We start from the raw sequence: 18375 nt of genomic DNA, 5'->3' as shown, positions 1-18375 counted from the left end.
CCCAGAGGTGGTATTCAGCCGGTTTGCCCCAGTTCGCCCGAACCTGTAGCGGAAATCACAGGTGGGCCTGCCCCGCCCACCTGCCCTGGCTCTATTCTGCACATGCACCCTGCCTCAAAAACATGCCTAAATAGGATGCTATTTAGGCATGTTTTTGAGGCTGGGTGCATGTGCGGAAGGCGCGCGCACCAGCAAAGTGCATGCATGGAAGGCTGGGCGCATGTGTGGACGCAGCATGTGGGAATGCACACGCTCACATTTGTGAACTGATCGGGAAAGTAAGTGAATACCACACCTGGTTAAACCCCAGTTCCTACTACCACTGATGATGTTACCTAGTTTGGGTAATGAAACATCTCCAAGTAAACAACCAAGCTCAGCGTCAAGGACCCCTCAACCCTAAACTACAAATACAGATAGTCCTCGACTTACGACAGTTTACTTAGTGACCGTTGAAAGTTACAACGGCACTGAAAAAAAGCAACTTATGATCATTTTTCAAAGCTGTGACCTTTGTAGCATCCCCATGATCATGGGAACAAAATTCGGATGCTTAGAAACTGGTTCATACTTATGACCGCTGCTGTGTCCCAAAGTCATGTGATCACCTTTTGCGACTTTCTGATAAGCAAAGTCAACGAGGAAGCTAGATTCACTTAACAACCGGGTTACTAATTTATCAACTTCAGTGATTCACTTAACAACTGTGGCAAGAATGGTCGTAAAATGGGCAAACCTCCCTTAACAAATGTCTCACTTAGCAACAGAAATGTTGGGCTTAATTGTGGTCGAGGACCACCTGTATTCTACTTTATCTGGGTTATACTTTTTCTTTAATTTACCAACTTTGTGGCATCTGTTTTGTTTGTGAAGCAATTATTGCCTTTTGCCAGGAAAAATGCCCATTGGTTTTTGCTTATTCAATTGCATGCAAGCAAGAGTGTGACTATTTTCCTTACAAAGAGAGGATGGCAATAAAAGAAAGGGAATACAGTAGAACCGTCTATAAAAAAGAAAAAGGAAAAAAAATGAAATAGGAAAGCAAACCCAAGCAATAACTAATTTTAAAAAAATCAATGAAAGTGACATACATTATATACAGTAAATGACTAATATACTGCTGTAGGAAATTCCATATAGCAGTAGCAATAGTACTTAGACTTATAGACTTATATACCGCTTCACAGTGCTTTACAGCCCTTGCTAAGCAGTTTACAGAGTCAGCATATTGCCCCCAACAAGCTGGGTCCTCATATATACAGTACATACATAACTTTCCATTTTAGATATATTAATCTTTTATTTCAATATTTTCAATTCTACAGACAGCAGTGTATGTGATGACGCACTTTAAATTCCAGATTTAATAATTCTAAACTGTCCTCCTATTTTGTATCTAACCAAGAACGGCATTTCAGTTCAAATGAACTGGGGGACATTCTGCTTCACTGTAGATGGTGCTAACAGCATGAAACGGACCTGTTTTCAAATGTTATTTTAAAAATAGAATCTACCAGCTGAACTGGTAGATTCCCATCAGCAAGGAAAGAATAGCCCAGTCTTTTTTATATAAATGTCTTCTCATCCCTTTATTCCCCTTATTTGGGTTGCTATAGGTAACACTCACCTGTCTCACAGTAAGGGTCGCCATCTTCCAAGTGGAAAATATTGTTGCGAATGGGCTTGTGACAGGCCACACACACGAAGCAGGAGACATGCCAAGTTTGTTTCAAAGCATTTATTACTTCCTAGCATTGAAAGCAAAGCAAACAGGGTTTATGTGTCAGTACTTGAATATTTGAATTAGATAGCTTACATTTTTCTGTATATTTTTGGAATAGCATAAAAACTGGAAAATGCATTCTTGTGCATTGATGTTATCAACTCTACAGCTACCGTTCAAGGAAAAGCTAAAAATTGTAATTCTGGTAGAAGGACCTGGATGAGTCCTAGACACTTTGTACTTTAAATACCACAAAATTCAGTTATGATATTTTAGAATTTGAAACCTTTTTAAATGCTGGAAAGTCTTTCCACCTGACATTGGAAAATACATTTCAAAAATTATTATTATTTTCCAGCTTCTTGGGATAATCATAATTCAGGGTTCATTACTGAATAATTAGTTTGGATTTTCAATTACCATTAGCAAGCAAGAAATAGGCTTTATGTAAGCATACATATTCTCAATGAGTCTATTCGCCTCTTTGAACTCTACTTAAAAGAGCTGATGCTAAAATGTTGGCTTTCACATCCAGTATAGCCCTTTCCCAAACTACCAAGCATTAGCAATAACTTAGACTTATATACTGTCCCACAATGCTTTACAGCACTGTCTGGGGTGGTTTATAATATCAGCATATTGCCCCCATCAATCTGGGTCCTCATTCTACCAACCTTGGAAGGATGGAAGGCTTAGTCAACCTTGAGCTGATCAGGATCAAACTTCTGGTAGTGGGCAGAATTAGCCTGCAATACTGCATTCTAACCACTGGGCCATCATGGCTCCTCTACATGATAAAGTTACTCTCAAACTCAACTCCTTGTGACTCTACTGATACATCTATGCAGTAATATCACAGTAGTTTTGTGATTGCCTCCTTCTGGGATGTTTTTCTATTTCCCAGGCTTATCCATTGCTCTGGAATTCCTGGTGTTTTCCATTCAAGTAATAACCAGATCCAAGTTGCTTCCAATCCCAGAGAACAGTAGCCAGCTGTTGAGACTGGGATTAAGATACAATAAAATATTCTGGAATGGAAGAACTAGAGAAAGACAATGCATAACTTTAAAGATAAATTCTAATTTTGGAACCGAGATAAAGAAATTATTTTAGTGCTCCTGCATCAATAAATACTATTTACAGAAACAGCTGGTTTGAGTATGTGAGTTATCTACTCCATAATGTTAATTACAAATTGACATTTTACTTACTCCAAGTATCTTCCTCTGGCATCGGGCACATTCTGGGGCAAAGAACTTCTCATAGCAACCCTCACAGTAAAAGGCTCCCTTCTCTTCCACAAAACCAATATAAGCCATGGAAGTTTTGCAATGAGCACAATTGAACTCTTCAGGGTGCCAGGATTTTCCCAATGCTACGAGGAAAGGCCCTCTGTTTCAAATAAAAATAAACATTCATTTTAAACTCCATGCTTAATGAAATGCAGTCAAACATCTACTTCCTATCTTCTTTCAGCAGAAAGAAAGCAAAATTAGCTTTAGCAAAAAAAAAAGCTAAAGAGAGAAGAAACTTCTACTGGATTTTTTTTTTTTTAGATCGAGGTATCAGTACTTACATTTAACTCCATTAACAAGCACTTGTCTTGATATCATTCAAAGTAAGCTTTTAATGGATAATTTCGTCTCTTAAAAGATAAAATTCTAAAAAAATCACGACAGCTAAACATAAACCCAATTTTGGTACATAAAGTTCTGAAGACCCAAAAGTGATGTAAGAGATATTAGAAGTACACTATATGTTATCTAAGGGATGCGGTGGCTCAGTGGGTAAGACGCTGAGCTTGTCGATCAAAAGTTCAGCGGTTCGAATCCCTAGTGTCACGTAACGGGGTGAGCTCCCGTTACTTGTCCCAGCTTCTGCCAACCTAACAGTTAGAAAGCACGTAAAAAATGCAAGTAGAAAAATAGGGACCGTCTTTGGTGGGAAGGTAACAGCATTCTGTGTGCCTTTGGCGTTTAGTCATGTGGGCCATATGACCACAGAGATGTCTTCAGACAGCGCTGGTCTTCAGCTTTGAAATGGAGATGAGCACCGCTCCCTAGAGTCCGGAATGACTAGCACATAGGTGCGAGGGGAACCTTTACCTTATATGTTATCCAAGAGTGGAATAAATACAGGTTTCACAATGGGCTTCGCCTTGGAACAGAATGCTTATGCTTTAATACAATTAAAATGAAACATAAAATAAAAAAAGGTTCTAGGTCAAGGTAGAACTTTCTGGTTCTACCCAAGATACATCTAGACATGTGATAGAAAATTCTTATACTCTGATGCGTTCACCATAAGGATTGAATGCATTGTTTTCATTTAGTTCCTCCAAATCAAAAAGCAGAATTAAATCAACCAAAGTGAAAAAAAGTTTCAAAAAAAAAAAAGAAAGAAAAAGAAAAAAAAGAATGCATGCCATTTCATCTGTAGAACCATTTTCTGCCTATATGTAAAACACATAGTTACAGGATAACTATTTCTCAAAATATTACAAAGCAGTGTTTTAATATTTGTAATATTTATGTTTACAGTGTTTACAAAGCACGTTTGCACCTATTAAAAATCATTTGATAAATAGAAACACCTGAATTCTACAGGTAACCTTGCTGCCTTGTGGATATCAGAACATTTGGTCTAACCCGATACCCTCTAACCTCTGTACAAGCATCTTTAACATCAATGCTCTTTCAGCTACGTAAGAATCCAATTTAAGTCCTTATGTATAACAAACTGCTCTCTTCCCACAGCACAGTAATTTATGAGGCTCATTAGAAAAGACCACGTCTGAGGAGAACTTCTGGCCCTACTTAGGATCAAGTTTCCAATTGTCTGCACTAAAAGTACAGTCTTGGAAGAAAACATAATAGGAATTTGGAAGGAAGGCTAAGTATTTTGATATTACCAGCTATGTATAGCAGAGAATATTTAGACTTGGTGTGCTTTAATTTTCTTCAGCCATTTAAGAATTTTAATATTTTGAAGCTTATACCTGAAGAGAAATAAAGCTCCAGTGTGGAAAAAGCAAAATTATTATTTCCAGTATTTTGAATGAATCAATGAATTCTGCAGCTGAGACTACCACACGCAATGCCACTAAAGAAGTGAACATAGAATTTTTTCCCCCAATGATTTTATTATAAATACTGTGCATGAACTCAGTGGAAATCACATGCGGGCAAGAAAACATAATATAGTTGACAGAAAAACATCAATTGGATTTATATTCTGAGCAAAGATGGACAGCATCAGCAGTAATCCTTTTAAATATGAAATTTATGTAAATCAGTCAACGTCCTGTTTCATGAATGAAAATAATTTGGATGAAATGCATAAATGCACAGCTGTTTTGTAGTTAGAGGTAGCCAACTATGACTATGTCAATGGAAAGTAAAATATTGAGTTAAGTTAAGTCACGGATGTGCTCCCTTAGTTGGGAAAAAATGCTTCTGTAGAGGTCATTTGCTGGAACTGTTAATATTTATGCAAGACAATGCGTAAAAAGGTATATATATAAATCCATATTCTGTGGATGACAGCAGGTTAGATAGGCGTTTTTTATACTATTAAGTAAGCACAAAGTACGACCAGAAGTTGTCCTGATTTTTAAAGGTTCATGAAAGCATGATAAAAATGCAAACTCAAGTATCTTTTTCCAACAACACAGCTTTTCCACTTCTTGTGGCAGTTAAATCGCACTTTAATTTCTCATTTATCTTGCAGAAAATTTCTCTTTGTCAGTAATTGTAATGCCATGATTACTTAGGGAGAAAAAAAATTTAAAGAAACTCATACTTTAAAAAAAAATCCCTTCCATGAAAATGATTCAGAAATATATTAATACTATATAAATTGACACATTTAATTATTTTATTCAATGATATTCTGAGACATCTCAACTGTTGCATATAGCAATCTATCAAAATTTAACTACAAATATTTCACAGATATTATACATGGGAAAAACCAGGTAGTTTAGCATCTTGGTATTGCAAGATAGAATGAGAGCCTATAATAAGATTGCAAAAAAGTGTGATAAGTTTTAGATAAACGTATCAATAATTTAAGGATGTCAATTAAAAAGTTATGAGATACTCCCTCTTAAATTTGGGAGACTTGCACATCATGGTTATTTTATGTATTAGTGTAAAGTAACCAGGTGTACAATGCATTTGGCTGCAACACAGGTGTGCTGTGGAATGTCACTTGATCCAGTTCTTACCTTTTCACAGGTAATACTGCCTCAAAGGGCATGAACTGTAATTATCCTAAAACCTTAACCCCAAAAGCTGAAGGCTATCATAAGCTTCCCAAAGTATTATACTGCAACAGAGAGAAACAACATGATATAATCTTTATAAGAATGCAAGGTGATTCTATATAACCTTCTCACTTGTCTTTTATTTTACTTTCTGAACCTGTGTGAATATCCGCTTCTAGTAATATGCCCATATAAACCATAAGCTTGATATTATACCAATCAATACTCAATAAAACTATTCCTCTGAAAATTCCTGGATTCTATGATTGAGAGAATTATGAGAACCAGTAAAAGTACTTACAGTATTTCCATTATATAACAACTCACATGCTTGCACAATTTTCAGAAAACCGAAGTAAACACTTTCTCAACTTTCTGTTACAGTAGTGGCCAAAATTGTGGAAACCTTTTTGGGAAAAGTGTATTTTTGAGGTTTGATGGCTAAATAACACCACTTTTTTTTTTGGAGTTTAAAGATTATCATATTCCACTGCCGGAATGGCCTGGGAATAGCCCAGACCTTGACCCAATTGAAAATCTATGGAGCCGACTAAAGAAGCTTGTTAGTCAGAAGCGACCCAGCAATAAAACCCAGTGAATAGAAGTAATCATTCAATCTTGGTTTCACATTATAACAACCGTAGAACTAAAAGACTTGGTTCACTCCATGGGAAGAAGTTGTAAGGCCATAATTCATGCTAAAAGTTACCCAACAAAGTATTAACTGATGTAATAATTTTTGCATAGCTCATTTTTTCTATGGTTATAATTTTTGCATATAGTTTTTTCTATGTGTTTCACTTTTCTGCTTTATACTGTAATTGCTATTCTAATAGCAAATCCTTCATAAAAGTGATTGCATTACATTCTTGATTAAATTATTTTTCCACTGATATATAATTTTATGGTACTACTGCCTCCCCAAAAAGTGGAGTTTTTAGCTAGTTTTAGAAAATACACTTTTCCCAAAAGGTTTCCACAATTTTGGCCACTACTGTATATTCCAGATGAAAGCATGCATTAATTTTACTGACCATATTGTATGAACCTAATTAATTAGCATTTATTTGTTGTATTTGTTGTTGTATCAGTGTGCTTCAAGAGTTCAACTCAAGAATAGCACCGAAGTAGTTTCAATCAATGGGTTGTAATTACTCAAATACAAATTCCTTGTAGAATAAGAGATATGTCCTGCACCTCATGTAAAGCAACCATGTACTGTATATAGAAAATAGTACCAACCTGATGACTTGATTGCACTGAGCACACATTGGAGTCCGCTTGCCTGCTGGAATATGCTCTGCTCTCTGAACCAAAGTATCTTCATTGGTTTGCAGCTGTGCGGCTGTAGCTTTCTCACCAGAGGTTGTATTGTTGTTGGAAATCCATCCACTTCCAGCTGCCGTGAATTGAAATGGGACAAAATTGAGCTTGCAAGGAGAAAATGCCAGCAATCTCAATGTTTTAGTACATAAATGCAGAAATATTATGAATAAATTTATTGATAGAAATAAGTTTGCGATCGTTAGGGATATATCTAGCATTCAAATGATTTGCTTCATTCAGTACCTGTGAGCATCTGTGAATGATGAATTCGAGCACATCTTTTGCAAGACTTATGTGACCATTTTTAAAGATGTTTCTGGTTGCCTCTGCATGAATGCCCTTTATGGGCAGAGATACTTTCAAAACTACAAATCAAGAGATGCAAATAAACTGTGATGGTGCTTGATTCACATTCTCTCGGGTTAAAAAGTATCTCAAATCCTTTGCAGAGAGATAATGCTGAGGATATAATTTATATGCTTGGGACCAGTACGTTCCCACAGAGAGGGACTCCTCGGGGTCAAACAGTGTTGACTGGCGACCACCAGGGGGAGAGCCTTCTCTGTGGGGGCACCTGTCCTATGGAATGAGCTGTCCCCGGAGATTCGTAGGATTCCCGACCTTCGCATCTTCCGCCCCACCCTCAAAACGCTTTTGTTTCAGCAGGTAAGACTGGCCTAAATGTAATGTTAATGGGTTGTTTTATGTTATTTTAGTTTCAGCCAAATTATTTAATACTTTTAATTTGCTTTTAACCTTTATATTTGTGGGTTTTATCTTGGCTGTACACCGCCCTGAGTCCTTCGGGAGAAGGGCGGTATAGAAATTTAAATAAAATAAATAAATAAACATAAATTATTCCTTGACAGGAATTCCTTGTTTCCTATGGGTGTTCTCACCCCATGCCTGGACCTGAGAACAGATTGTCATGAATCCGGGTTATCTCTATCCTCCAAGACCATCTATATTTTATCATTAACATATTTTATACATTCATTCTTTGGTTCTATAGAATCTCATGGCCAATGGGTATAATGGGAAATCATCAGAAAAAAAGGGAATAGGGAATTTCTGATCTAAGATTCAAGGCTAAATCTTTGGAATGTAACTGTACTTTTTAAAAAGTAGATAAAGACTATAGTTTCTGAATGGAGTTTAGAGTTTAGTTCTATTGCAAAAATGCCCTTCAAACTGGGCAAGGGAATTGAATTCATTTTTTAAAAAACTGTAATTGGTAAGATATTTCTAGTATATTATACCGCAGTATTCTAGCTAACCTGCATTACTTTGACTTTAAAGGCTAGCTCCCATTAAAACAGTTTATCTAGAATTGTCATATTCTAATAAAGAAAGATTTCTTAAATAAGCTTTAGTTTATCTCCAGCTAGACAATTACATGAAGCAAATAAGAAAAATGTACCCATTAGCAGGCAAAGAACTAATATAGTTCTTTATTGTACACTAAGAAGAAATCCAAGTGGTGAAATATTTGAAATATGCATCAAAAATAAATTCCTTCATAGAGGATCTTCGCATTAAGGATGGTGTACTTTGAAAATAGTGCTTTTACCCTTGGGAACATCCCAGTGAATTTTTAAAAATCCACACAACCCTGCATGCAGCTAAAAGCGAAATTAAAGAACAAGCAACAAAGGATTTCAACAAAAAAAAGCAGGGTAAAAGTCAACCATGTCTGAAATGCTGAATTACTGGCAGATAACCATAACATACAAGAGGGTTAATAAATGAACATAATACAAAAATAAATTCTTTACTGATGTAAAGAACATCAGTAGAAGTAGAAATACTTTGTATGCAAAAGAAGTCCAGGTGTAAACCTTCTCATCTCTACAAGGGATCTGGAAAAATATCTTGTTGGAAACACTACAAAGCTAGTGCTAGTTCAAAGAAATAAAGTAAAACTAAGGTAAAGGAGTCCCTGCAGATTACTCCACTAGACATTGCCAACTGTAGGGGGGGGGGTGCTTATCTCCGTTTCAAGGACATTGATCCATGCAGTATGAAGACATTTCTGTGGTAATCACGGAGAATTGTTAACTTCCCTCCGAAATACTTGCATTTCCATGCTTTCGAACTGCTAGGTGGGCAGAAGCTGGGGCGTGGATGGGAACTCACCAGTGAATCCAGCAAGTTCTGACAGGTTCTGGAGAACCAGTAGCAGAAATTTTGAGCAGTTCAGAGAACCGGTAGCGGAAATTTTGAGTAGTTCGGGGTAACCGGCAAATATCACCTCTGGCTTGCCCAAGAGTGTGGTGGGAATGGAGATTTTGCAATATCCTTCGCCCAGGAGTGGGGAGGGAATGGAGATTTTGCAGTATCCTTCCCCTGGAGTGGGGTGGGAATGGAGATTTTGCAGTATCCTTCCCCTGCCACACCCACCAAGCCATACCACACCCACCAAGCCACACCCACAGAACCAGTAGTAAAAACATTTGGATTTCACCACTGGAACTCACCCCATCATGTGGTGCTCGGGTTTCGAATGTGAGCTGCCAGCTTTCTAGCCAACAAGCTCAGCATCTTAACCACGGAGCCATACGTGCCACCCACATCCAAAGAAATAGATAACACTAATTAGGTGTCATAAATTCTTAAGTGTGTTATTTGCTTTTCAATTTTTCTGACAGGCCCTTGTAATAAGTAGCATTAACTATATAACCATATCCGAACAGAGGTTCAACACAAGCAGCACCTATCTTATTCTACCAGACCATCCCTTATTTTTTTGTCCTACGGCCCCTATTTTGCATCTTTTCCTTTAGAAACAATGCAAAAACAGCTCTGTTTCCTGCCATAATATCTTGCATGCTTTTAACTCTGCCTATAGTCAAATTCATTAAAGTTTATTTATCTGCTCGTGCTTTGCCAATTCTACTGAAAAGGCAGTTTAGTCACCCACCTTTTCTGCCTGATTAAACTTCAAAGTCTGACAAACTGTTGAAGTTAAGAGATAAGGCTGGCACTTTCTGAAATGTTTTCAGCCCTAAAGTGACAACAGTCGATGCTTTTCTTTCCCCCTTTTCACTAAAGTGTGATAAACACCTGTAGATATTTATGATCCAGTATCAGGATAACCTTCTCCTGACAAATAAATAACGACAGTAAAAGAAATAGGAAAGGTTTCCAGAGAAATGTGTACAATAAATAAGTAATTGGTCAGCTTTTCATTATCAAGAAATGCCGTATTCTTTAAAATTGGCTCTTTTCTGTCTCTGAGGCATTCCATTATGACCCAGTGATCACAGTAATTTATTTTGAACTATAAATGCTCTTCAGGTCTACAAATAAACACCAGATAAGAGGGGAAGAAGAAAAAGAATGTTGAAGGGTACTGTTGTTTCTGTCAAATTGCACTTTTGAGCACCACCTTTGAGAGTTTACCGCTTCATTTTCAACTCCCAGCAAACAGGAAAATTGTCAGACCATATTCTTGAGATTACTGAAGCAACTATGTAATTATGGATTTTTCCTGATTATAACACCCCAGGTAGCAATCTAACGCATTTGCTGAGAATTTTCACTGTGTTTGAAAAGTTCTCTTTTAAAAGGTTGCACTTTATCCAAGTTACATTTTTATAGGAGCACAGTGTTGCTACTCAGGTAACATTAAAACCTAGAAGAACCTGTGGGACCTCATTTTCTTCGTATATTCCAGGTAAAACCCTGGAAATGATTATAGATGATGACACTGAAACTTTGATGAGCTGCATCCCCTCAGTGTTTCTCCAATCCCTTTTAAAAATGTCTTTGTCTTGTTATTGGCCCAACGCTTGCAATTAAAATGTACGATTTCCATTAATACAGAAAACTAATTAGCACTGTTCAATTGCTGGATTGTTGCAGCATCTGGAATTATGAACAATTCAGAGGCAATGGACAGATAGACAGTCTTTGGATTTGGGAGGTATGAGACTCATTAATAGCCCACAAAAGTCACACTTTCTCTTCTGTGATTTTGTTCCCTCAATTAGGTTGGAAATAAAAACATGTTATTGCACATCATTTTCGTGAAAGTCAGTAATGAATTCTGAACTGCACTTGGGAAGTGGAGCATTAAATAAAAATGTGAATTCATAATGTATTACAGCTGGTGTCAAATATTTTGTTCTAAAGGAAAAATGTCCTTGTCTTTATCGTTCACATGAAAAGGGTGGAAAGTTACCAGTACAGGTAGTCCTTGATTTACAACCACAACTAAGCCTAAAATTTCTATTGTTAGGCAAGACAAGTGTTAAGTGTTAAGTGAGCTTTGCCTGCATTTTTACAACCTTTCTTACCAAGTGAATCAATCACGGCAGTTGTTAAGTTAGTAATACAACTTTAAATGAATCTGGTTTCCCCCTTTGCTTGTCAGAAGGTCGCAAAATGTGATCACATGACCCTGGGACACTGCAGCCGTCATAAATACAGTTGCCAAGTGTCCACATTTCAATTACATGACCATAGGGATGCTACAACGGTCATAAGTATGAAAAATGAATGTTACAACAGCACTGAAAAAAATTATCATTGTTATGATAGCTTACTGACAATCTGAAGAGGACAATATTTGAAATACATACATGCAATCCCATAAATTTCATGGGAAGATGAACCTTAGAACCTATTCTGGCTTTACAATTTTACACCAGGATAAGACAATTAACCTAAAACTAATCATAGAACCCTAAAGCTAACCCTAGAACCCTTATATGCTACCCATACATGCAACTCTGCAACAGCTTCATAGTTTATTTAATACATTTAGAAACTACCCTACAATTTCTTCAACTGTTGGGCACAGAGTGTTGTCTCAGTTAACTAAAATTTTCTTTGCAAAATACACCAAGATATGTGTTTTGATTAGGTAGTAAATACTTTGGTTATATTTGTGTAAGTTGTGTGCATGTGAGGGATTTTGCTTGAATAGCCCAACTCCATAAATACTTTTGAATCTCAAGGGCAGCGTATGCTGAGACAAACCCAAAACACCACCTGTTGTTTGGGATATAAAAGATAAAGATGTCTGTAGAAGATATTAGCTTCACCGTAGAACACAAAATAAAGTAACATTTTTGGAAAGGCTTAAGCAGACTGGTTGGCAATTTGTTTGTTAGTCCAGGCAAGCAGCTGTTTTTCTCTGGCAGGTAAACTTCTTATCTTCCATTGCTAGGATTTCTGGTGGATAAACTACAGGACAGATTTTTTTCCACAGTGGGTCCTTGTCTTTGTTTTCTCTCAAACCAACAAATACAACAAAGGTACAGCAATGTAACACTGTCCAGTCCATTCTAGGATTATTAGCCACCCAAGTGCTTTCCTAAAACCAGACGCTAATCTTCAACAACCACAGCTGTCTAGATCTGTCTTCAATGACAGCCATAACACACTATTTATTAGACTAAAAGCAACCCCCCTCCCAAAAAAAAATTAGTATTCCTGCTTCCTTTTTTCCCCTCACAAGAACAAACCTGTGAGGTAGATTGGGTTGAGGAGGACTGGCTGGGCCATGGTCATCCAGTTGACTTCTCCTAATGTTTTTAAGTGTTTATCCTGTAATCAATGATACAAAAACTTGCTTGTATTTTTCAGCTGGCTTGTTCCAAGGTATGATTAGGGCTGAGAGGAAACAACTAGCCCAAAATCACCCAACTGGCTTCTGTTTGAAGAAGAGAACTAAAACCTAAGTCACCCTGTTCATGGCGCAGCACCTTAACCAATACACCATGTTGGCTCTCATAAGAGGTATCTTCTATGCTTTAGCCAAAATATATACCGTAATTCTGCAGTTTTCCTCTCCTGGTTCTTGACTTACTTTCTATAGTAACACTGGAGTAATGTTCTCTATCATATACCAATTGTAAGCTTTAACCCTTTAGATAATGAAGGTTTTCTGTTTTTAATCTTCTCTCCTGCTCTTTGTATTTATTTTAGGGGAATTTTTAATGGGTACACTTCAATTTGTTAAGGTTTTTAATAATGGCTGTCATCCAAAATGGAATAAAATACTCTATTTCAGAGGACTGAAATGGAATGATTATTCTTCTATAAGGACAGTATTTTTTCTGGAAATACTTCTATTTTTTAGAGAAACATGAGAATATTCAGAATACACTAGGTGTTATTCATAGGACAGTCTAATGCTAAACATTAATAACGAATTAAAATCTTACTTAAGACAAGAGTAAAGTCCACTACTTGAGCCAACCCTTCTCTGACAGATGTTCTCCTGACCATAGAAACCACTGAGACTGAATATTTAACACTCACTTAAACATAAGATCAGGCATCATATGAAGTCTATAAATAATAGTAAAGATACTTCTAGGCATACAAGTGCCAGAATTTCATTATAAAGTGCTGTCGTCCAGTGGTTTATATAACCACAATCATACTACTGTACAACAGATGGGCGAAAATAGATGTTCCTATTACTTAATAGACTATAACTCCTTGGCTCTTATTTCTAGGCCAAATGAATATTGATGAGTTTTAAATGCTATTAATATTCCCTCCTTCCCACAAAAAGCTCCACCAACTAAATTTCAGCCTCTGAACATTTCCCTAAAAGGCATGGGCTTAGGCAATGAGAGAAAGCAAAGACTTCAACAGCCATTTTTTTTTTTTGCTAGATTTGTGGAATATAATTAAAGCTTTAAATCCTCCTACGATGAAAGGCAGAACAGGAAGGATTATACTGTTATCATTTCTTAAAATGTCTGGGAAAGTTAGAATGTGTGCACCATGAAAAATCACAACAGGTGCATCAGAGGCCGGGTTACAATTTCAGGAGGTTAGTTTCCTGCTGTAGCAGCTAAGGCTTTCATCTCTAAAGAGCTCAGATTAAATGGACTGTAAAGTTTCTTAATTAAAATGAACATTCTGGGCTGGCTTGGGTCAGGTCATTTTCTCATCTGCAGCATTTATGGGTCAGTCAAAATTCAGTAAAATTTGAGGGATTTGCTTTGTTCCTTCCAAAGTCAGTCTCAGAAGGAAGAAAATTGGGAGGATCATCCCATTAAATTCATGCCTGCTACAGTTCAGGAGGGCAAAAAGATGTTCTGGAATAACATGGAGTGAGAATGTAAGATCTTTTCCAACTCCTGAAACTGCCACATCTTCTCCAGGGATCATATACTGGTTTAAGAATTGATGGACGAGTATCATGATTGCCCTCCACAAGCCCCAGATAACTTTTTTGCCTTTCAATCTGAAGTGATGCATATCCCTAATGCCTACCCAATTGCCTTTCTATTCATGTGGTTTACATCTTGTAGTATTATTTGCAATAAGCCACATAATAAACATTGGAGCCAAAGGAGGAACTTAACTCTTAAAGCTGTACAGCCTGGGTGTCAAACTCACCACGTCACGTTGCCATCACGTGACGTTTCGTGATGTTCTTCCCCTTTGCGGAGCTGGGGTGGGCGTGGCCTGTGAGTGACACACCCGGCCCGCGGGCCGTATGTTTGACACTCCTGCTGTACAGCATCATCATTCTGCATTGAAGTTCAATGCATAGGGATGTTTTTATGGCAAGGACTTGAATAATTTGTGAGCCTTACCTCCACAATATTGTAAATATAATGCAATATATTTATTTGTGAGAGGGCTACAAATATTTTAAATGAAAGAAATAACTAATGAATTGTATTAGTAAAGTTTGCTATTTTTCTGGAAACCACCATGGAACACATTAGTACTGAGCTAGAACAATTAGCCTGATAACAATTTCAAAACAAATTAAAACACAATATCAATGGGTTTAAGGTTGAGAAGATTATAGAGTTGACTGGCAGACGGACAGAACTAAATCTACAAACCTTTTGAGGAAAGAGATAGCTTGGTTAGATGATATGGGGATTCAAGGAACTGGGGAAAAAGTTGGCATCTTATTCCTTTATGTATCATATCCTCCTTATTTTGAACTGCTTGTGTATCCAGTGTAACCCAAGTGTCCAGTTGTAATCCAAACTATAGTTACTGTATCAGGGGTGGGTTCCACTTACCTTTACTACTGGTTCACAGCGGGAACGCACGTGCTTCTGCGCCTGTGCAGAAGCTTCTGCGCCTGCGCAGATCACCCAGGATGACATCGTGACCTCCTGCCGGTTTTACTACCAGTTCTATAGAACCGGACCAAACCAGGAGCAACCCACCACTGTACTGTATATCAAAATGATGAGATATGCATGATGTCACCCATATTTCATTGTTCCTAACACAAGTAAACCATGGCATTTCTATGGTGATACGATCATCTGTGTATCTTCAGCTGTCCTCCATTCCTCTCCTGTGCTGACACTTTTAGTTGTGCAGAAATCCTAGGTAATGACAGCTTCCTTTTGATCTGACAATGAATCTTTTTGAAAAAGTGTATGTTATTGTAAGACATCAGAATAATTACCTAATCGATTATAACAGTTTTGGTCATCCATCCTTTCTATCAGGTGAGTAAGGAAAACTGAATGCATTCTTCTGAATCTGTTTTAGATTATTTATTCAGCTTTATATCATAAAGATTTCTAGGAAAATCTCTTAAGATTTATAATAAGGGATAACTGTTGTAAAACAGCCACCATAACTGTGGTTGTAGTGGCTCAAGACTTAACCAATGCGGTTCCAACATCTTTTCACTTTAACTTTTAAACCACAATTGCACAATCCAGTAGAAACTGGAAGACCATGAGTTCTAGTCCTGCCTTAGGCACAAAGCTGGTTGGGTGATTTTAGGCCAGTTGATATCTCTCAGCCTTAGGAACATAGTGTTCTGACCTAGGCTTCCTGAGTCATTAAAACACACAAATAGTCCCAAAAATCTCTTTTATTGCAACAGCTGTGAATTCTGTTCATTCACAGATGAGTCCCAATTAGTTGTAAAGAGTTCTTAGGGAGAAGTCCTTCGGGATAATCACCCACCTTTATCTCCCTTGACATGCTGCCAAAGACCTAATTGGCAAAGCCACACGGAGTCCAGAATCAAACAGAGCTTCAGGCTTTAAGCTGAACAGAATGAACAAATGTTGCTTCCTGCAAAGGCCCATGTGCCTTTGCTCCTCTTTTAAATCTTATGGGAGGGGCCAATCATCTCCCAGGCCTACTCCCGAATCGTCCCTTTTGTTTTAGCTTTTCTTGCCTTCTGGCAACTCTGTGCATGTGCGCACTGGGAATAGGCTCCCCCTCTTCCTCTGCCTCGCTGAGGTCTGACTCTGGAGGCTCCAAAGGCAGTACATACCTCCCAGATGGCCCTTTCTCTGCCTCTGACACAGACCCCTTGTCCGAGCCTTCCCCAGACTCCAGGACTGGCCCATGGTCCTCCCCAGCCTCCTCACTGTCCGACTCTGCTGCCAGCTCTGCAGCCTGCTGGTGGACCACAACACGTAGCAATGGCAAACCACTTCTGAAATCTTACCAAGAACACTGCAGGGACTGACCCAGGCAGTTGCCAGGAGTCAACACTGGCTCAAAGTTGTACACACACAGAGAGAGAGAGAGAGAGAGAGAGAGAGAAAATGGGGCGGTGGTTATTGACTATACAGTCAGTAATTAAATGAACTGAAGGAAGTCACACATTGGAGATTTTAAGTCTATGGTAATTTTTCCCAACCTGTGTAGATCCTTCTGATATATGGACCTGACATTTCTGAGAATTGTAGGAATTGAAATTCATCCCTCTGAAAGTTATCTAGATTGAAAAACAATGACTTATAGTTATTGTAACTAGATGACTACTTATGCCATATGTAAAATAATCCTGCAAAACACATTAATTTCAAATTGCCGTATTTGGGCTGACCTGGAGAATGCTGATACCCTTTGGCTGCTGAAAGTGGCAGACTGTAAACAAGACAATGAATAGAGAGGCTTATTTAAAAAGTTAATGAAGAAATGAAGCTGCGGTTTCCTTGAGAACAAGATGGAGAAAGGCTGTGGTGGGAGAGTGGCACATTGTTAGTAGGAGGAAAACGAGGTGGAACATATTAACCTAGTCCATTTACATCTGATGTGGGACGAGATGAAAATTGTGAGAAAGAAGAGCATTTCAAAACTCTTATTCCAAATAAAATTTTCTGAAATTGTCTATGAAAGATACTTGATCTGAATAACACACATCTTTAAAATCCATTTGACCACTATTTACAGGTGCCTTTGTCAGAGTATATTCATGAACTGGAATAGCACATAGCAACAGGTCAGCCAATGAGGGTTGTTTGGTAACTGAAACATAGTATTTGTTGCATGGCCCCATAAGAGACAGTTTGGGCGTGGCTTAACTGTTCTGTATACAACCTTGAGGGCACTAGCTTTTGTCCTCCATTTTGCCTTCTCCATTTTGTGCTGTGTTTGTACTTGTTATTTCTCTTCTCTACAACGTGGAAAAACCTACAAGGCTATTGTATGCCTTATGTGTTGTTATGTATAGAAAGACGTTTTGAATACTGCTTAATAGTCTGCTTGTGTGTGCTGCAACAAACTCTGACAGCCTTTGTATCCATGGCTCCACTACTCATGATTTAGCCTACAGTTAATAAAAATAGACTAGACCTCATTAGCAACAGGTAAGGCTTTCATATATTTGCAGTTCTTTCTCTGTCTTTTTCTTTGCATGTGCAAAATGGCGGATGGATTTTGTACATGAGTAAAGCAAGTTTTTAAAGGTCTTGTTAGCTATGGTTTTGTTATCTGCAAGTTGAAACAAAACCATTGCAAATATCCAGGGCCACCTGTGAAAACCTATCAACTGGCTTTTCTGATGGGAAGAGAGTTGCATAATCATAATCGTATTTTACATAGGTAAAAGAAAAGAAATGAAAACAAAGGTACATCTATTCTGTTCCGCGATGCTTGCAACAGGTTAGCATCTCACATCACAAGAAAATGCCCCAGCTTCAACAGGTGATGTTTACGAAGATCTTTGGTGTGGTTTCAGAACACTTTGCTTGGCTACACTGGAATTCACATTCATTAACCTATCCCAGCCTGTGGTATGGCAAAACAATTTTGTATTATTAATTCTGGGCTGTCTATTTCTCAGGAACAAACTCCTCTGATGTTGCTA

At 37.8% G+C, this 18375-nt stretch overlaps 1 protein-coding gene across 6 annotated transcripts in view; it reads right to left on the bottom strand.

Moving 5' to 3' along the window:
* PDLIM5 (PDZ and LIM domain 5) overlaps nt 1-18375 on the bottom strand; it is a 151751-nt gene that overhangs the window by 6691 nt on the left and 126685 nt on the right. For all 6 annotated transcript variants that reach the window (XM_087875289.1, XM_034440491.3, XM_034440492.3 and 3 more), the window contains 3 exons: nt 7233-7389; nt 2935-3115; nt 1628-1748 (listed from right to left, as the gene is read on the bottom strand). In XM_087875289.1, coding sequence (XP_087731415.1) covers nt 1628-1748; nt 2935-3115; nt 7233-7389 — 459 coding nt within the window. The remainder of the gene's footprint in view (nt 1-1627; nt 1749-2934; nt 3116-7232; nt 7390-18375) is intronic.

Source organism: Pantherophis guttatus, chromosome 8 (genome assembly GCF_059756535.1).
Source record: "Pantherophis guttatus breed Tessera chromosome 8, ASM5975653v1, whole genome shotgun sequence".
Taxonomy (NCBI): domain Eukaryota; kingdom Metazoa; phylum Chordata; class Lepidosauria; order Squamata; family Colubridae; genus Pantherophis; species Pantherophis guttatus.
The sequence above is the reverse complement of the archived record's forward strand: the minus strand, read 5'-3'. Positions and strand labels throughout refer to the sequence as shown.